This window comes from Nicotiana tomentosiformis, chromosome 8 (assembly GCF_000390325.3).
Source record: "Nicotiana tomentosiformis chromosome 8, ASM39032v3, whole genome shotgun sequence".
NCBI classification, from domain to species: Eukaryota; Viridiplantae; Streptophyta; class Magnoliopsida; order Solanales; family Solanaceae; genus Nicotiana; species Nicotiana tomentosiformis.
The window spans coordinates 73,143,491-73,164,555 of record NC_090819.1 but is presented as its reverse complement, the minus strand read 5'-3'; the positions used below and the strand labels follow the sequence as shown (position 1 = coordinate 73,164,555).

At 41.1% G+C, this 21,065-nt stretch overlaps 2 protein-coding genes across 2 annotated transcripts; both read right to left on the bottom strand.

The window, feature by feature from the left end:
• Positions 1-3,665: 3,665 nt before the first annotated feature.
• LOC138897674 (uncharacterized) lies at positions 3,666-4,227 on the bottom strand. The gene is made up of 2 exons (XM_070183672.1): positions 3,928-4,227; positions 3,666-3,779 (listed from the first exon to the last, which is right to left on the bottom strand). Exons 1-2 carry the CDS (start codon positions 4,225-4,227, stop codon positions 3,666-3,668), a joined length of 414 nt encoding a protein of 137 aa, XP_070039773.1.
• Positions 4,228-4,272: 45 nt separating this feature from the next.
• Positions 4,273-5,583, bottom strand: LOC138897673 (uncharacterized). Its single transcript, XM_070183671.1, has 2 exons — positions 5,140-5,583; positions 4,273-4,551 (listed from the first exon to the last, which is right to left on the bottom strand). Exons 1-2 carry the CDS (start codon positions 5,581-5,583, stop codon positions 4,273-4,275), a joined length of 723 nt encoding a protein of 240 aa, XP_070039772.1.
• Positions 5,584-21,065: the final 15,482 nt, after the last annotated feature.

The following is a 21,065-nucleotide window of genomic DNA, read 5'->3' as shown; positions in this document are numbered from 1 at the left end:
ATAAAGCTCAAAAGTGAAAACATATGCGAATTTTAGATATATAAGAATTGAAATTGCAAAAGTACAGTAACTCACCACTTAAATGAATAACAATAAAGAATCAAAATTCCACAAGAACCCAGAATCTCAATGCGTCAAAGTTCCCAAGAGCTTCGAGAGAACTCCGGGCAATGCTCCCACTAAAAAGAGGTTGAGTAACAACGTCTTAGTGGCCTTGGCTTTCAGCCGGCCAAAACAGAATATAGAACAAGAAAATAGCAAAAGCCCCAATTTGTTAGTGAAGAATATGTCGATTCCCCTCTCTCGAAGGTGAATGGGGAGGGGTTTATATAGCATTAAAATTGAACGACCACACAAGGAAACGGAGTAAATCGAACAATAAATAAGGAAAGAAAGCACGTAAAATCAGTTCAAAATTAATTTAGGAGAGAAATCGGGTAAACCCTAGTTTTTTTAGGGAAAGTGTAAATCAACAGAGATCTAAATAAAATCGGACTCACATAATATGGTATTGAACGTATGTAGATGTAATAATGCTCAAAATCAAAGATTTGAACCACTTTGGTTCGATTTCAGAAGGTATTGCTTGCTATGTTTAGGCAAGCACCTAGGTAACACCACAAATGGACAACCAGTACCAAAAGGTTTCAAATATGGCAAGAGAATAGTGGAGAGGGATTAAAGGGAGGTAGCTAGGGTTTAGTGAACAGGAGAGAGTAGAGAGGACTTAGGGGTGGCAGAAATTGGGAATGGGTCTTTAGAGTTTGGGCTTGGGGATATAAGGAGAGATGGTGATTTATTATGGGTCGTTGATCATTGAAGATCAACGGCCAGGATTGAATAAGAAATATGGCGGGTTAAATGCAACGGGTCGTGACCGGATTTTTAAAGGGGTTGTTTGGTTGCGCTCTTAAAGAGTGAAGTGGAGTGGGCCAAAGGTTTGGGCCTGATTTTGGTCCGGAAATATTCTTGTATTGGGCTATAAATTAAATATGCGAAATTATTTTAAACATAATTCATAAAAGATATTAATAAATAATCAAAACATCACTTATGCAGTAAAAATGATTTAGAATGCTAGCTTGACATTATAAAAATATAAAAAAATGCTATTTAGCACAAATAATACAATAAGAAGTAATTATGCATAAAATATAGACTATTATTGCAGAATTATGTAAATAGCTTAAAAATACAAATATAATTATATGAAATGAAGTAAAAATATTATGAAATATATATATGGGTTCAAAATAATAAATTGGATGATTGAGTCATCACAAAATAATTTAAAGGATAATTAATAAATATTTAAAAAATTTAAATGCAAAATAAATTGATTTTGAAGTTTTAAAATTAGATAATGATGAAAAATGATGTTTTAAAAGTATTTATACTTATTTAAAAAATATGAGGGCAAACTTGGGTATCAATAACTACCCCTCTTTACCCGGAAATGATGAAAGAGTTTTCTGGTAAAGAAAATGATGACCAATTTTGGCCGAATTAAATGAGGGGTGATGGAGTTTGATAAAATGGGGGTCGAACCCTGATTCTTGAGTTGCCTACATATCCTTGGTATTACGGGAATCAGGTCGTATGTAGTTCTGGATCCAACGGTGAGCGAAAGCGATGGAATTTTTATAGGAATGGTCATATGTTTTGGAAAGGGTTCTTTTGGGTAGGACAGTATCATATGAATTTATGCGAAATCATGAATATGAGTCTGGAACATTGCGGATGTATCATGGAGCGAGTATCTGAACGGTCATAGAGTAAAAGGCAGGTAATTGATGGTGGTTAGTTACGTTGAAACAATTGCAGGATGTGAACGTTATGAATGGATACCGGAGTGAAGGTTGCTCCCGTTTGAAGAACAGTTACTTCCTGGATTACCTACAAAACTTAAAACACGATTCATGCAAGTATATATGGATTTGCGGGGATTTAAACATGATGCAAATTCCCTTTGAACCATGAAAGTTGTCTTTGGACGGTGAGGATGATATCCTTAGACTATGATGTCCTGGGCCATAAATCGTGTGACAAGGGATTCGCAGGCCATGAAATGATGTCCTCGGGCCATGAAGATGGTGCCTTTGGACTATGACGCTTTTGAATAATGATGTACAATTTCGAGAGATCCTCAGGTCATGGAATAGTATCTCCCGGCTATGAGGATGATGCCTTCAGACTATGACGCCTTCGAACAAAATGGCGATATTTCAGCCCATGAAGTGCAAAGATGTGATGCTTGGTCACATGCGAAGATGAGACAAGACAAGGCTTATTCTTGTGTAAGATTAGGGCGGTGCTTAACCCTAGGTGAACAGAGGATATTGCTAGGTCTTAGATGGCGTAGTGGAGATAGTATTTAATCTTATACAGGGAAAAGGCAATGCTTAGCCTTATGCCAAATGGGAAGACAATGCTTAGTCTTGTGCAGGGAAAGGCAGTGCTTAGCCTTATGGAATCAGGGAGGTAGTGCTTAGCCTTATGCAAGAAGAGGAGGCAATGCTTAGCCTCATGCAAATAAGGGAGGCAGTGCTTAGCTTTATGCAATTAGGGAGGCAATTCTTAGCCTCATGCAAAGAGGAGACATTTCTTAGTCTCATGCAGGGAAAGGCAGTGTTTAGCCTTATGCAATTAGGGAGGCAATACTTAGCCTCATGCAATCAGGAGACAATGCTTAGTCCCATGCAGGGAAAGGCAGTGCTTAGCCTTATGCAAAGAGGGAGGCAGTGCTTAGCCTCATGCAGGAAGAGGAGACAATACTTAGTCTCATGCAGGAAAAGACAGTGCTTAGCCTTATGCAATTAGGGAGGCAATGCTTAGCCTCATGCAATTAGGGAGACAATGCTTAGTCTCATGCTGGAAAAGGCGACGCTTAGCCTTATGCAATTAGGGAGGAAATTCTTAGCCTCATGCAAAGAGGGAGGCAGTGCTTTGCCTCATGCAGGAAGAGGAGACAATGCTTAGTCTCATGCAGGGAAAGGCAGTGCTTAGCCTTATGCAATTAGGGAGCCAATGCTTAGCCTCATGCAATCAAGGAGACAATGCTTAGCCTCATGCAAAGAATAAGAGACAATGGGAGAGTAAAGTATTTCTTAGCTGAGGATGTTTGCACTAGATAATTTGTTGTCTTGAAGGCAGTGTCTTGATGTGTCTGTGAATATCGTTGTCTTATTGTGCCTGCATTCAAAGAAAAATTGTGAGTTCTGTGGGGGAAGGTTGGTTCGCGCTTTTGTCTTTTGTTTTGCATGTGCTCCTATCTTGAGATCCTGTTTGAGTTACCCTGCATAACATCTGGCTACTATAGAAATAAAGTTTTCGAAAAATATGCATGCATTTGATAAATATAGTTGTTTAAAATGTAGTAGTATGCGATTTCAAATAATTTAGATGAATCGGTGACTGTGACATATTTTAGAGACATTGCGACCTCCTTGCTTTAGAATTTTGAGGGTTCCCCTCAAAATTCTATCCCAGTTTAAATGCAATACTTTGGTTGTTCTGTGTATGACGATGTCGGCTCAACTTGCTTTAGAATTTTGAGGGTCCTCCTCAAAATTCTGCCCCAATTTTCTGATCATGGCAAAATGAAGATTTTATTAAGATGTGACCGAACCCACAAGGCTGCCTATGTATCCCATCATAAAGGGGAATCAGGTCAAGCGTAGTCTTGTTACATTAAATGAAGAAACGTAAGTAATCCTAAACATAGTATCTCTTGACTGCGTCTGAATTGATAGGTTTTGGCCAAATTTCTCCGTCCATTTCTGCAAGTATAAGTGCTCCTATGGTTAGCACTCAATGAAACATGTAGGGACCTTGCTAATTGGGTGAAAACTTCCCTTTAACTTCATCTTGATGCGGGAAAGTCCATTTTAACACCAACTGCCCCGGTGTGAATTACCTTGGTCTGACCTTTTTGTTGAAAGCTCTTGTCATTCTGTTCTGATAGAGTTGACCGTGACATACTGCATTCATTCTCTTTCCATCAATGAGGACCAGTTGTTCATAGCGGCTTTGTACCCATTCTACATCGCTGAGCTCGGCTTCTTGTATGATTCTTAGAGAAGGGATTTCTACTTCGATAGGGATAACCGCTTCAATACCATAAACCAATAAATAAGGAGTTGCGCCAGTCGATGTGCGAATTGTGGTACGATATCCAAGCAGAGCAAATGGTAGCTTCTCATGCCATTGTTTGTAATTATCTACCATTTTCCTCAGTATCTTCTTGATGTTATTATTGGCGGCTTCTACAGCTCAATTCATTTGTGGCCTGTATGTTGTGGAATTCTTATGCTTTATCTTGAATGCTCGATCCCGAACAAAGTTTGTGATGACCTTCTTAGTTACAGCTTTGTAAGATGCAGCTTCAACCCATTTTGTGAAATAGTCTATAGCCACTAGAATAAATCTATGCCCATTTGAAGCAGCGGATTCGATTGGACCGATGACATCCATACCCCTAGCGGAGAAAGGCCATGGTGCACTTGTTGCATTGAGTTCATTGGGTGGCACTCGTATCATGTCAGCATGTATCTGGCATTAATGACACTTCTGGACATACCTGATGTAGTCTGTCTCCATGGTCATCTAGAAATACCCTGCTCTTACTATTTTCTTGGCTAAGACAAAACCATTCATGTGCGGCCCGCAAGTTCCGGCATGTATTTCCTCGAGCAATTTGGATGCTTCCTTGGCATCGACACACCATAATAACCCCAGGTTAGGAGTCCTTCTGTAAAGAATCCCTCCACTTCGAAAGAAGTGGTTGGATAACCTTTAAGGTGTGCATTTCTGAGTATGAGTTGCGTGCTCCGGATATTCTCCTTTTGCCAAGTATTCTCTGATGTCATGGAACCATGGATTTCCATCACTTTCTTCTTCAACATGAGCACAATAACTTAGTTGCTTATGAATTTCTATTGGGATAGGGTCGATGAAATTCTTTTCTGGGTGTTGTATCATGGAAGATAGAGTGGCCAATGCATCTGCGAACTCATTCTAAATCCTCAGAACATATTTGAATTCTATCTTCGTGAACCTCTTGATCAGCTCTTGCACACAGTACAGATATGGTAATATCTTAGTGTTCTTTGTGGCCCACTGTCCTGAAACTTGATGTACCAAGAGATCGGAATCTCCAATCACTAGCAACTCCTGAACGTTCATGTTAATGGCCAACCTGAGTCTTAAGATGCAAGCCTCATATTCTGATATATTATTGGTACATGGAAACCTGATTTTTGCGGATACTGGATAGTGTCGGCCGGTTTCTGATAATAAGACAGCTCCAATACCTACTCCTTTGAAGTTTGCGGCTCCGTCGAAGAACATCCTCCAACCATCGTATGCTTCAGTGATGGCTTCTCCCACAAATGCTACTTCCTCGTCGGGAAAATACATTTTCAATAGTTCGTATTCTCTGTCTACAGGATTTTCTGCCAATTCTTGCCCTTTGACTGCCTTCTGAATTACATAGATGATGTCGAACTCACTCAGCAATATTTCCCATTTTGCCAACTTTTTAGTAGGCATGGGTTTCTGGAATATGTATTTCAACGGGTCCATTCTTGATATGAGATATGTGGTATAAGCACAGAAGTAGTGCCTCAACGTTTGAGCTATCTATGTCAAAGAACAGCAGGTGCGCTCCAGCAAAGAGTGTCGTGCTTCATAGGGTGTGAATATTTTACTCAGATAATATATAGCCTGCTCATTTCTTCCCGTCTCATCGTGTTTTCCTAGAACACAACCAAAAGCCCCATCTAGTGCGGACAAATAAAGAAGCAAAGGTCTCCTTGGTTCCGGTGGGACCAGAATAGGTGGTTTAGATAAATACTCCTTGATTTTGTCGAAGGCTTTCTGGCGTTCTTCAGTCCAATTCAATCCCTCGGCGGCTGACGATGAAACCTAGCAATTTTCTGGCAGGAACTCCGAAGGCACACTTTGCAGGATTCAGTTTCAGATTGTACCTTCGAAGCATAGTAAAGAATTTTCTCAAGTCTGCTATATGATTTGTGCTTCTCCTGGATTTGATGATGACATCATCCACGTACACCTCTATTTCCCTGTGTATCATGTCGTGGGAAATGGTTGTCATAGCTCTCATGTAAGTGGCTCCAGTATTCTTTAGGCCAAACGGCATCATTTTAAGTAGTATATCCCCCATGGTGTGATAAAGGCTATCTTTTCGGCATCCTCTTCATCCATCCAGATCTGATGATACCCCGTGAAGCAATCCACAAAAGACTGGAGTTCATGCTTGGCACAATTGTCGATTAGTATGTGTATATCGGGCAACGAGAAATCATCTTTGGGACTTGCTCTGTTTAGATCCCGATAATCGATACATACTCTGACCTTCCCATCCTTCTTCGGAACCGGCGCAATGTTGGCTAACCAAGTCGGATATTCAACCACTCTAAGAACTTTGGCTTTGATTTACTTAGTGGCTTCCTCTTTTATCTTCAAACTCATATCTGGCTTGAATTTTCTGATATTTTGTTTCACCGGTGGACACATGGGATCGGTGCGTAACTTGTGAGCCACTATGGATATGCTCAGATCAGTCATATCATCATAAGACCATGCAAAGATGTCTTTATACTCCTTCAAGAACTGGATATACCCTTCCTTCTCTGACGGTGATAGGTGAATGCTTATACGGGTTTCCTCGGCTGTTTCGGAATCCCCTAAGTTAACCGTCTCGGTCTCGTCCAAATTAGACTTAGGCTTGTTTTCCAAATTTTCCACTTCTCTGACAATTTCCTCAGGTATTACATCCTCTTCCAGATCCTCTGAATCACTATCCTTACGTTGCGTTGTCTCATTACATATCACAGTCATAGGTTTATCGGGATAGGTAATAATAATGTTGTAGAGAAACAAATGTAAAGAATAATAATAAATACTAAAAATAACAATGCATTAAATAAATCTTGAAAACGTCAAACAAATTCGGCTCGATGACTCGAGCAATTATTTCAAACAAAATATGTTCAGAACAAAATATTGAAAATGTCTTAGATGTTCATAAAATTTCTTTTTTTTAAAATAATTGATGCTAATTGCCAGGCTACAAAGGAACTCGACGGGCCCGGCATGGTGCAGCAGCCCAGTTCTTGAGACAACTCCTTTCTCCATGGTCTGAATAGTAAGGTCCTCCTCCTCCTCCTCCTCAACTATCACACCGCAGTCCATATCTTCATCATCCAGAAATAGCTTCCTTATGCCAGCTAGAGCTTCATCTTCTTCAGACCCCCACATCATGTCGGCTTGATGAAATGTCTGGTGTAAATATGGTACCGGTTCTTCCAGTGGATAATAAGGACCACGCCATGGCGACGACCAATCCTGATACACTTGCCAAGTGTATTCATATCCAAACTCAAAGGTTGTACCATGACGCTTCAACTGTACCGGTTTAGTGATCCCTTGGAGATTCTTGCCGAGACCCTTGCCAGGCTCGTACCCCGTCCATAGCAACATACTTTCTATCTTGTTGCTCAACTATTTGTCCTTTTCAATTGTGTTGGCACACTCAATTCCATGGTATGTTTCTCCACCCAGCTTCCTCCTGTTCTCGATGACTGGAACAGTCTGATTGGTATAGATGGGATTAATCCCATCTCCATGGATGATCACTTCCTGATGATTCCATTCAAACTTCACAACCTAATGCAGAGTGGAAGCTACGGCCCCAACGACATGTATCCAGGGTCATACCAACAGTAGATTGTAGGTAGCAGATATATCCAGCACTTGAAACTCATCATCAAACAAGGTTGGGCCCATCTGTAGGCTGAGGTTGATTTCTCCAATTGTGGCCCTTTGAGATCCGTCAAATGCTTTCACATTCATACTTCCTGCTCGTATCTCATGCAGACCTTTACCCAACCTCTTCAAAGTAGTCAGCGGACATATGTTGAGACTTGAACCCCCATCTATCAGGACCCTCGCAATGAATTTGTCCACAAATTGCACTGTAATATATAGTGCCCTATTGTGACAAAGTCCTTCCGGTGGCAGCTCATCTTCATAAAAAGTGATTTTGTGGCTTTCCAACACTTGCCCGACCATATTGGCCATTTCCCCACTGGTGATGTTGGTGGGTACGTAGGCTTCACTCAGCACCTTCATCAGGGTATTCCTATGTGTCTCGGAGTTTTGCAGCAATGATAAAATGTATATTTGAGGAGGAGTTTTGTTCAAATGGTCAACCACAGAGTATTCTCTTGCTTGCACCTTCCTCCAAAGGTCGCCTGGGCTGGTCTCGATCACAGGTGGCTTAGACGCAGCTTCTTTGCTTGTTCCTCCCAAATGCTCGGGTGTATAAACCCTACCAGTTCTAGTCATGCCTTGTGTTGCACCTGTTTCTTCCATTTTAACTTTTCTTTTCCTTCTTGCCTCTGCAACATAATCCCATGGTATAGCTTTAGACTGGTAAGATGGAATAGGTGCTACCATCACAGTGAAGGGTATGGTTACCTCAACTTCAAATGGCATTGGTGCGGCTACTTCAACTTCAATTAGTGCATGGGTTTGCACTACAATGGGTGTGAGGGTGACTGGAGATGTTTTAGGATTATGCCCCTCCCGTATGAGTCCAATTGACCCTTCCGGATCCCATTCTTCATCGGTCTCTATCACATTTACTTATTTACCTTTGTGATCTGGGAGAGGATTGTTACGAACATTAGGTGCAGTCTCATTTGCCTGTATGACTTTAGTGTCAATTAATGTATGGATCTTGTCCTTCAGAGTATGACATTCCTCAATGGTGTAACCCTTCATGCCTGAGTGATAGACACATGTCTTGTTTGGGTTAGTCCACTAAGAAGAGTTTTCCATAGCAACAGTGGGAATGGGAGTAACATAACCGACAGCCTTCAGTCTCTCGTAGAGTTGGTCTATGAGCTCAGCAATCGGAGTGTATTGTCTGGGTGGTCTGCGATCGAAATTTGGGCTTGGTTTTTGATAATGCTAGCGGCCTTGGGTGTTATGAGTGTGGTAGGTGGCAGCAGGTTGCTGGTATCTGGAGGAAAAGCTGGTATGCGGGTGGAGGTATTTGGTATGTGAGAGGAGACTTCGGACATTGGGCTACCATTACTGCACCCACTTCTTTCTTCTTAGAGATACCTCCCAACTGCAAAGCTTTATTTGTGGCCTGGAGTGCTTCAAAATTTGTCACCATTCCGCTTTTGATCCTTTCTTCTATTCTCTCTCCCAACTTGATGATGTCAGAGAACTTATGGTTTTCAATAACCATCAACCTTTCATAGTATTGCGGGTCTTGAGCTTTGACGAAGAACTTATTTATCTGTTCTTCTTCAAGTGTCGGTCTTATCTTTGCATCTTCAGACCTCCATCGAGTAGCATAATCGCGGAAGGTTTCCATTGGTTTCTTCTTGAGATTTTGAATGTCGAAAACGTCCGGTGCATTTTCTGTGTTGAACCTGAATCGATCCATGAAACCTGACGCCATGCTCACCCAATTAACCCACTTCTTTAGGTTCTGACTGATGTACCAAGACAAAGCATTTCCAGTGAGGCTCCTCATGAACAATTTCATACGGATCCGTTCATCTTTGCCAACTCCTACCAACTTGTCACAGTATATTCTTAGATGCACTTTCGGATCACCAGTTCCATCGAACATTTTGAACTTGGGAGGTTTGTAACCCTCCGGCAGTTCTACATCCAGTTGTATGCATAGGTCCCCATAATTCAAACCCTCAATGCCCTTGCCACCTTCGACACTCTGAACTCTTCCAGTGAGCTTCTTGAGTTCTTCCGCCATGTTCTTGATGAGTAGGTCCTTCTCGGTGGATTTCGGTATATATAGGGCTTGTTGTGGGGTGTGGGGTAACGTTTCCACATATATGGTATTGCTTTGGTAGAGACTGGGAATCTGGGCATAATGGTGGTCATTGGTTGAGTTTTTTGCATCAGGAGTAGGATGTGGTGCATTCTGAGAGGTGTGGTATGTGGTTGTTTGTGGGTATTGAGTTGGATGGTGATGGTGTTGTTGAGAAGTAGGTATCGGTGAAGGGTTGTGGTTCTGAGGAGGTGTGGCGTATTGATGTGGTGCAAGAGGATTTGGTGGTGGGTTTTGATTCTGTGTGTTTTGGGGAGGTGTCGGGTTTTGGGCGTTTGTGTTTTATTGGTTGATATCAGGGACGTTTAGGGTGAGGGAAAGGTTTGCCAAGTTCCGGACCTGCTCAAGTTCCCCTTGTATCTCCAATATTTTTTGTTCCAGACATAGGACCAATTCATTCTGTGCTGGAGTACTCCGATCGTTCGAAGTTTCAACGTTCTCTGCATTGTCCTTTCTGATAGCGCTTAAATCGTCCATTTTTCCTTTTCCTTTGCTTTTACCTTTATGACCACTTGGTAGAGGAGGAGGTGGAGGACCTTTGGATCTAGTATGATATACGGATAATGCCAGTATGCACAAACCAACCTTGGGGAATGGGAATAATCAAAAGAAAGAAAAATAAAAGGCAACCAAGTCAGTAAGGGATAATGAAAGAATGCTTGCAATATTGAACATGCCTTGCAAAATCATGTAACAGATTCGCGTCCTAATTTGGGGGACCTCGTTGTGCCCGAGGTAGGCCTAAGCGACACATAGACTTGGAGAAAATTGATGCCAATAATTGTATCATTTCATTAATGCGGAAATAAATCAAATCCTTACTAAAACGACAATAATAAGAAAGTTACGAATGGCATTTGCCTTATTACAATCAAAATCTAAAACTAAGATAAAAAGCAGTAAAGAACATCATTTTCTAATCTACTTGGTCCCAGAAGGACCTTCCCCATGCTTGGCTCTCTTGACTCCATTAATCAGATTCCCCAGGTCGCGTATATCCAACAACAGGTAAGCCTTTGCTAGATGCCCCCTTCATTGCCATCCGTGTTCTGGCAATCTGAAAGCCTCTTTCTCATCTTTCCCTCAAGCTCCATCAACCCTTGCTCCAAATATTCTAATTTTTCTGTTGATTTAGTGGCGGTTTCCCTCCATTCGTTGATTGCTTCCATATCCACTTTGTGTTGTTCTATATGTCTAGCTTCAGACTCGAAGACCCTTTTTGCGCAACCTCCTATAATTGACTTGTTCTTTAGCAGCGTCATCTATGATCCTGTTTTTCAGATTAATTCTCGGATTGATGTCTCCTGCTATATCGTCCACTAACTATGATGGGTAGAAGTACACATGGCAAGCATGATACCTATCTGGCTCAATAGTATCTTTTTCCACAATGACCTTCTGATTCCACATATGTTGTGCCTCGAACTTGAATGGAATAACGTCCCCTTTAAAATCTACTCTGTACTAGACCATGTAGGAAACCCGAGGTATAACATGTTTTCTTCCCGCTTGTCTCATTACCCTTATAGGAGCATAAGGATAGATGCCCCTCAACCCGATTAGTACTAGGTGAGTAGTGTCTCTTGACCTGATGATGAACTCACTGCTAGGAAACCATTCAAACATCCAACGTACATGCTCGTCCGTCAGACTGCTGAAGAAACGCACCCAGCTCACAGCATTTCCAGGTTGCGCAAACCTATTTGGGATAAATGTAATTCTCTTTGGGTGATGGTAAGCTATGTAGTCATTCAATGGTCGATGCAAAAGCTCTTGGTGATATTCTCCTCTTTGAAAATGCTCTAGTAACCAAACATGCAGTAACAGATTACAACCCTCGAAGTGCCTGAATCCCTACTTACACTAATCTAGAGCGCGGTACATCTCGGCTAGGATCATGGGGATGATGGTATAAGTCTGTCCCTCGATGCCTTCCATCAAAGTCCTGGCGACCATGGCTAAACGAGTATGAATCCTTCCCCCTTTCATTGGAAATATCAACAGCCCTAAGAAGCAGACAATGATCACATAAACCCGACGGTGCGTCCAACCCAACGAAGTAATGGCAAGTTCATCATGATAAAGGCGATATGACTTGCTGTGCCCATAACGCTCATAAAGGAATTCAAATAGGATGTATGACTTCTTCAAATAAAGAAACTCATCATGTGGAGCATGCTTTATGCAGAGATAATGTGGAGTATAATGTGGAGCATGCTTTATGCAGAGATAATAACACATTGCCAAAAATTTGCATGATAAATATGTAAAAAGCGGTTTCAAAATATTCAAGTTAAGAGGTTTCAGAATTAAGAACCTTAAACCCTATAGACATGATTGCTAGGTGACTTTTAATTAAATCATGCAGGCCATTTCATATGCAATATATCGCTTGTAGAAGGGATTATACAGTTGTTATAAGCTGATTATTGAAATCGCAAGTTTCAAATTATTATACGTATAAGTGTTATGCATGTGTGAACTATGCAGTCAAAAGATAGCAAAAGCTGTTGGGGAAAAGCTCCAGAATTATTCATGCTCTCTAACAGTAGCGTACATAAAACAGTATTCGAGTGGTCTAGCATTAACCAATTATGACGAGCAATTATTTCCTATAGGCAGGATCTCTAATGTTTAGTAGTTAGAGCCTATTTTATTGTCATATCTTAATCCTATAGGCATATTTTCTAGGTGAACAGCGCCAAATGGAAAAGTTTGTAGTGAATGACGCAAATTGAAAGAACAATTAGTGATAACTGATTCCTATAGGCAGATTTTCTAATAGCACATAGCAGTAAACATAATTGCAGCATTTTTTATTCATGTTTGCTAGTAGGCAATGCGTGTGTGCATGCTTCCCCCAATGGCATGATTTCTATAGTGCACATAGTGATTGAATAGCACATATAGCAAATAAATTACTAAGTCCTATAGGCATATTATCTACCTATTTTGTATGAAAATATTAAAATCTACCCCTTCCCCATTTTTACTAACACCCCATTGTTCGTTATAAAATTATTACAGGCCCAATAATAAAGTAGTTGTAAACGTGGTACAAATAATGACAGTAAGCCCACAGCAGGCCCAAAGAAATACCCCTTCAGCAGCATACCCAGACTTTCAACACAAACCAGAATCCATAGAAGAGCTCAAAAGCCAAATCATACAACCACGTTTCCAAGCATTGAATCGCTTAAACCAAACAGCTTACAAGTTCATGGGAAAATAAGAAGAAGGAACTGGGACAATTCAGGTTCCAGTATTAGGAGAAATGATTAAGGACCCAAATCCTAGCGTGTCAGAGTTCACAAGGGCCTCAAAAGGACCCCGAGCAGTGCTCACACTAGGGAAGTCAGTAGTAAAGGCTAGGTAGCCTTGGCTTTCAACCGGCTAAGAATGAGAACTTTAAGAGAGCATAGGAGACAAGTGAAAGGGAGTGGACAATGGTTGAGAGGCAGGAATTGAGGGATACAGACATAGTCAAGTTAAGCATATAGAGTAGATAATCGAACAGGTCACAGGATTTAAGAACAAACTCAGTAAAGATTTAGAAATAGGTTCAACACTTAGTGCATAGGCAGTCACACATTAGCAGAGTTAAGGAAAGAATAAGTTTTCAAGATTGGCTAAATTTATCGTACACAGATTCATAATACCAAATAAGTGAAAACCTAAAAGGTCCAAATTATGCTAAGTATAGGTCCTAGTGTTACAAAATAGTCATGTTAATTTGGTAGCAGAACAACATTTAGACATGATAGAGAAGCGGATTATGACAATTACTGGTGAATCAAGAGAGCCAAAAATATGCTAAAGGGCATATCGACAGAGTATTAGTCATGGTTGATAAAAAGGATCTTGACACAGGATTAAAACATGCTACATAGGCAAGATACCATTACAGAAATTCAGAATAGAATAGGGAGACAAACCCATGGTATATAGTAAATGCAAACATTTAGGTTTTGAACACAATCGACTAGTTAAACTAAAGAGAGTACAAATTATGCAGATGAAGCATGTTCAAATAACAGAATTGGCATTTTGAGCAGAACTAAATACTGAAGAGATGCTAACTAAGGCAAAGGTCACACACAGTAGTGGTTCAGAACATATTGACTTAGGAGAATCTAAATTACTTGAATCAGGCTTAAGCACGTTTCGACTAGCAACATTATGAAGTTAAAGGTTAAAGAGACCTAAAATTGAAGTAAAGCAAACAGAATTGCACACAAGAATAACCCAAAAAACACATTAAGCTATGAACCTCAAAAGTGAAAACATATGCGAATTTCAGATATATAAGAATTGAAAGTGCAAAAGTACAGTCACTCACCAGTTAAACGAATAACAGTAAAGAATCAAAATTCCACAAGAACCCAGAATCTCAATGCATCAAATTTCCCAAGAGCTTCGAGAGAACTCTGGGCAATGCTCGCATCAAGAGGAGGTTGAGTAACAACGTCTTAGTGGCCTTGGCTTTCAGCAAGCCAAAACAGAATATAGAACAAGAGAATAGCAAAAGCCCCAATTTTTTAGTGAAGAATATGTCGATTCCCCTCTCTCGAAGGGGAATGGGGAGGTGTTTATATAGAAGTAAAAATTGGACGATCACACAAGGAAACGGAGTAAATCTAACAATAAATAAGGAAATAAAGCATGCAAAATCAGTTCAAAATCAATTTAGGAGAGAAATCGGGTAAACCCTAGTTTTTTTTGGGAAAGTATAAATTAACAGAGATCTAAATGAAATCGGACTCACATAATATGGTATTGAATGTATGTAGACGAAATAATGCTCAAAATCAAAGATTCGAACTACTTTGGTTCGATTTCAGAAGGTATTGCTTGCCATGTTTAGGCAAGAACCTAGGTAACACCACAAACGGACAACCAGTACCAAAAGGTTTCAAATATGGCAAGAGAATAGTAGTCGAATCCCATTATCAGTGGGATTAGGAGAGGGATTAAGGGGAGGCGGCTAGGGTTTATTGAAGGGGAGAGAGTAGTGAGGATTTAGGGGTGGCAGAAATTGGGAATGGGCCTTTAGGGTTTGGGCTTAGGGATATAAGAAGAGATGGGGATTTATTATGGGTCGTTGATCATTGAAGATCAACGGCCAGGGTTGAATAAGAAATGGGGCGGGTTAAATGCAATGGGTCGCGACCGGATTTTTAAAGGGGCCATTTGGTTGGGCTCTTGAAGAGTGAAGTGGAGTGGGCCAAAGGTTTGGGCCTGAATTTGGTCCGGAAATAGCCTTGTATTGGGTTATAAATTAAATATGCGAAATTATTTTAAAAATAATTCATAAAAGAGATTAATAAATAGTAAAAACATCACTTATGCAGTAAAAATGATTTAGAATGCTAGCTTGACATTATAAAAATATAAAAAATACTATTTAGCACAAACAAAACAATAAAAAGTAATTATGCATAGAATAAAGGTTATTATTGTGAAATTATGTAAATAGCTTAAAAATACAAACATAATTACATGAAATGAAGTAAAAATATTATGAAACATATATATGGGTGCGAAATAATAAATTGGATAATTGAGTCATCACAAAATAATTTAAAGGATAATTAATAAATATTTGAACAATTTAAATGCAAAATACAAAATTGATTTTGAAGTTTTAAAATTAGATAATGATGAAAAATGATGTTATAAAAGTATTTATACTTATTTAAAAAATATGAGGAAAAAATTGGGTATCAACACTCATGCCCGTAAACTATCGAGCGAAGTGCAAATGCTTAAAATGACCGGTTGGGTCGTTACATTTTCCCCCACTTAAACATGCGTTCGTCCTCGAACGTGTCCAGAGTTGTTCTCAAAGCCATCAAACCACCGTATAACCTTGCCATGCACAAACCCGGGGGTAATCCCGCGTCACCCTATCCCATATAGGTTTGATAACACAACATAACTGAAATTTATCAATTTTTTTCCAACATCCGGAATTTCTTAAAAGATCTGAATCTCGCAATCTACACGTTGTATAAGTTTGAACAAGCTGTACCAAACCGCAACCATAACCCAAGCTACAATCACACGATATAGCACGTGACTCAAATACCCATAGCAAAATCTCTGATCATAGTAACTGCTCAAAACCACCCAATATCGGTAATAAACCTCATGTCAAATAAAACCTCATTCTAAAACCTTCGTACACTGCCGATGATTAAAGAAACACGTACAACTCATAACCATTCATCAGAACAACCAGTCATGGAATTCCCTCTCATTCGACAAGAACTATAGCCAATTCTAAGCCGACTTTTGATATTATCCTTCCAAACATGCTGTAATCAATTCCGATAGTATCCATTCTAGGTCCAATGATGTCATCTCATCCAACACGACCACTCTAGTGACATGCCACATCACTACAATCTAAAGCCATGACACGTGCAATATGTGCACCAATAAGCAACATTCCAAATATACTCAAATCATGGAAAACTGACTCAGATGGGAGAACTGTCCCGCAAGCTCAACAAGTACCACCACAACGCAATGCTAAGAACCTATCACACATGTAGAACCAAAATACACGAATCTAACATAAGGGATCATATCTCAACATAACTCTGCTGCAATGCGTGACCCCATCCAAACACTGGTCCATATGAAATAATATAGAAGCCTCCCTGTGGCACACTAAAACAATACCTGTGATCACTGCATTTGAAGTAACAACATCTGGCCTGGCAGGAAAAGCATAGAATCGGGCCTGACCGCCACATGATCGACCTCCCCCTCTTGGGCGACCCCTAGCTACCTGACCTCTACCCCGAGCTGGTTAGGCGGTGGTGTAACTGCTGGTGCTGGTGTCGTTGGTCGAGAACTCTGCTGTGGAGCCCCACTCAACAGCCTAGGACAATCTCTCTTGAAATGACCCAATTCTCCGCACTCGAAACAACCCCTCCTCTGACAGAACTGCTGCTCCTGATAACCTGAAAAATTACCTGTAGAAGCCTAAGCAGACAAAGCCTGATGAGAACTCTGCGCTGGTAGTGCATTGAATGAAGACTGGCCTGATTGAGCACTGTAAATACCGTGGCTAGCTGATGCACCATGATGAACCGGACGACCCGCCTGAGCGTGTCTATAAGAACGGCCCCTACCACGGTAAAACTGACCCCCTGAAGGAACACCACTGAAATCACCGGAACCACGAGGCCTCTTAGCCTCCCTTTCAACTCGTTCCTGGCTGTGAACCATCTCAATATGTCGAGCAATGTCAACAACCTCGTCGAAAGTAGCACCAGACACTCTCTCTAGTCATGAGTAATCGCAACTAAAAAGTGAGGCCATCTATGAACCTCCTGATCCTTTCCTTGTCTGTAGGAATCAACCAGATAGCACGACGGGCCAATTCTGAAAATCTCATCTCATACTGCGTTACGGACATATCACTCTGACGAAGCTGCTCAAAATGCTTGCACAGCTCCTCTCTACGGGATTAAGGTACGAACTTCTCCAGGAATAGACCGGAGAACTGCTGCCAGGTAAGGGGTGCTGCACCGACCGGCCTACACCTCTCGTAAGACTCTCACCATCTGAAGGCAGTCCCAGAAAACTGAAAAGTAGTGAATGAGACCACACTGGTCTCCAGAATACCCACTGTCCGAAGCATCCACTGACACTTATCCAGAAAACCTTGGGCATCCTCTGACTCAACACCGCTAAAAGATGGAGGTCGAAGCCTCTCAAATCTCTCCAGTCTCCTTTGCTCATCATCTGCCATAACAGGAACTACCGGTGCCTGAGCAACTACAACCGGCTGGGCTGGTAGTACCCCCGGTATCTGAAGCCTCTATACTACCTGGTCTGGAGTACGAGCAATGGGGGTATGAGTACCTCCCCCAGTCTGAGAAGCGGCAGGTGCGGCCTGAGCCAAATCCACCTGAGCCAGACCAGTGCAAGCTGCCAATATCTGGGCCAAAGTCTCCTGAAGGCTTGGAATCTCAATGGGCACAGCTGGTGCCTGATTTGATCCTGTCGGCTCAGCTACATCTGGAATCAACTCCTGAGCTAGAGCAACTGGTGGTACTACAGATACTGGTCCAACTGTGGTACGAGCTACACCTCGACCTCTACCTCGACCCCGGCCTCTACCACGGCCCCAGCCTCTCGCGGCCCTAACTGTTGGCACTGGTGGTTGACCGTCCGATCCTGTAGTACGTGTCCTCACCATCTGTGAGAGAATAGATTAACAAAAATTTAGTTTCCGGAATCAAAAAATTGCCTCGACGGAATACAAGAAAGTGAAGTTTTCCTACGGTTTCTGCAGCCTCTCGAAGATAAGTACAGACGTCTCTGTACCGATCCGCAAGACTCTACTAAACCTGCTCATAACTCGTAAGACCTATGTAACCTAAGCTCTGATACCAACTTGTCACGACCCAAAATCTCACCCGCCGTGATGGCGCCTATCTCAATACTAGGCAAGCCGAAAATCTCAATAAACCACAATTTCTCTCAAGATTGAAAATATAACATTTAAATACAATACAAGTGCTCCCCAAAACCTGGTGTCACTAAGTACATGAGCATCTAATATAAGTACAAGTCTGGAAAATATGGTCTATAATAGTCTGAGACTAAATACAGTAAACAAGGAGATAGAGAAGGAGAGACAAGGTCTGCGGAACATGGCAACTACCTCAAAATCTCTTGAAAATCAACTGCGCGAAATGATCAACACCCGCTATGTTCAGGAACACCTGGATCTGCACACGAAGTGCAGGGAGTAGTATGAGTACAACCAACTCAGCAAGTAACAATAATAACTAAGGTGCTGAAGATAATGACGAGCTACACAGTCATAGTTCACTTTCAGTAGTTCCAGCAAAGAATAGACATGCTTTCAAATCCGACAGTTTAAGTCAAATCAATTTTATACAGTTCAATTTCAAGTAATCCGGACATAAATTCTTTCATAGATTTCACAACAATGACAGATAGCAACCAAGTGCAACAATAAATGCAAAGCAAGTACAGCCTCTCGGGCAACAGTCACTCAGCTCATCACAACAACTCAACCACTTGGCTCTCAGCCCTCAACACTCACACTCAATGGGTACCCGCGCTCACTGGGGGTATGTATAGACTCCGTAAAGGCTACTACAGCCCAAGCGCCATAATTTTCACGGACAACTCATGTGCTGCACGGATAACTCACATGCTATAATATCCTGCACGGACAATATCCTTACCTCACCGACAGGCCCTCGACCTTATTCAGTCCTCAACCTCCCAAGTCTCTCGGACTCTCAGAAATCACAAAGATCCGTCCAAAAAAAGATAACATAGTATATCAACAAATATCAAGAAAGACTGAGGTATGATACGCTAGTAAAATCATGACTGAGCACAAGATAGCAATTAGCAAATAATTCAACAAGTACGCGACCTCTGTGGGTCCCAATAGTACTATCACATAGCCTAAGCATGATTTTTTAACATGATTTACAGTCAAATTTCTCCAACACAAAGAGAGCTTATAGCTAACAATAAGTTATTCAACTTTACAGTTTCACGGGATGGACCAAGTCACAATCCCTTCGGTGCACGCCCACACGCCCGTCACCTAGCATGTGCGTCACCTCCAAAATAATCACATGACACAAAATCTAGGGTTTCATACCCTCAGGACCAGATTTATAACTGTTACTTACCTCAACCCGTGTAATTCTTTATTCCGCTATGCCCTTGTCACGAGAATTGGTCTTCGAAAGCCTCGTATCTAGTCACAATTAATTCGAATCAGTCAATACAAATTATTGTAATTAATTCTATAAGAAAATACTAATTTTTCCAATAAAATCCAAAATTGACTCAAAAATTGCCTGTAGGGCCCATGTCTCGGAACCCGACAAAAGTTACAGAATATAAACGCCCATCCAACCATGAGTCCAACCATAAAAATTTCACCAAAATCCGACACCAACTCGACCCTCAAATCTTCAATTAAAGTCTATGAAAATTTCTACCATTTTCAACCCAATCCTTACCCATTTGAACTTAACAATCTTTCCACAACCTTATTGGTATGTATATGATACTCTACACCCAAGAATCATACTATTAATCACCCATCTTTACTCCAAATCCAAAATTAAAGAATTAGGGAAAGAAATTCTTACCTCTTTGAAGCCCTGGCAAGATCCTTGTGAAATCTTCAAACCTTGAACAAGAATTGATGGATAAATCACTAAGTCTTTACTTTCTCTCTCTAAAATGCTCTCACATCTCTCTAAAATATCACATTTTTGACTCAAAAATGAGCTTCAAGGGCTATAAATTGAAGTTGGGTGGGGTCAAAAATTAGAAAGAATGGAAGTTCCGAAGCAGTTATGCGATCGCATAACAGGTATGCGGTCCGCATACCGGCCGCATAATTTGGCCTCCAAAGCTGGGAGTTACCAACCTGTTCTGTGGTCATTATGCGGTCCGCATACTTGTTCTGCGGTCGCATAATGCACCGTAAAACAGGTCTGCGGTCGCATAGTGCACCACAGATTTTTCTCAAATCTTTCCCTCCTCCTGTTCCACTTTGCGACCATTATGCGGTCCGCAGAGTGATTCTGCAACCGCATAGTGGTCGCAGAAATGACCATTTTTCGATAAAAGTTTCCTTTACACTGCGGTGCATTGTTCAACCCAAAAAGTCTGAATTTTTGAGAAATTTCTACAATCTTTGTACTAATTGTTCTACCTTGGCACCACCAAAACTTAATTTCCTTAGCAAATTCTCTCCAAGGTCGTTACACATAAGTTAACATCCAGTCATCCTTTTCAACTTAAATTCTAAACCTTGAAACTAAGCACTCTAAATCATTTCAAAGCCTCACCGAACCCAGACCAACTACCCAGGCAAGCCAAATAACAACAGTAATTCACAATTTGAGTAGTAAATGGGGGAACGGGATTGCAATAGTCAAAACGACCGGCCGGGTCGTTACAAAATCGCTCCATTCTGAAGTCCATAGCTCAATATGTGATAAAAATGACCAACCCTCAAACTTATAACATTCTGCCCAGCGATTCCGCATTTGCGGACAGATCTTCGCATCTGCGACCACCGCTTCTACGGAAAAACTTCGCTTCTGCAAAAATAGCCTTGCCCAGCAACCCCCGCACCTGCGGATAT

Coding starts and splice junctions, on each gene's coding strand:
- LOC138897674 (XM_070183672.1), bottom strand. CDS start 4,227: ATGGTAGATAATTACAAACAATGGCATGAGAAGCTACCATTTGCTCTG. Junction 3,780..3,927: donor CAAGAGCTTTCAACAAAAAG/GTCAGACCAAGG, acceptor TTATACTTGCAG/AAATGGACGGAGAAATTTGG.
- LOC138897673 (XM_070183671.1), bottom strand. CDS start 5,583: ATGGACCCGTTGAAATACATATTCCAGAAACCCATGCCTACTAAAAAG. Junction 4,552..5,139: donor TTGGAGATTCCGATCTCTTG/GTACATCAAGTT, acceptor CATTAATGCCAG/ATACATGCTGACATGATACG.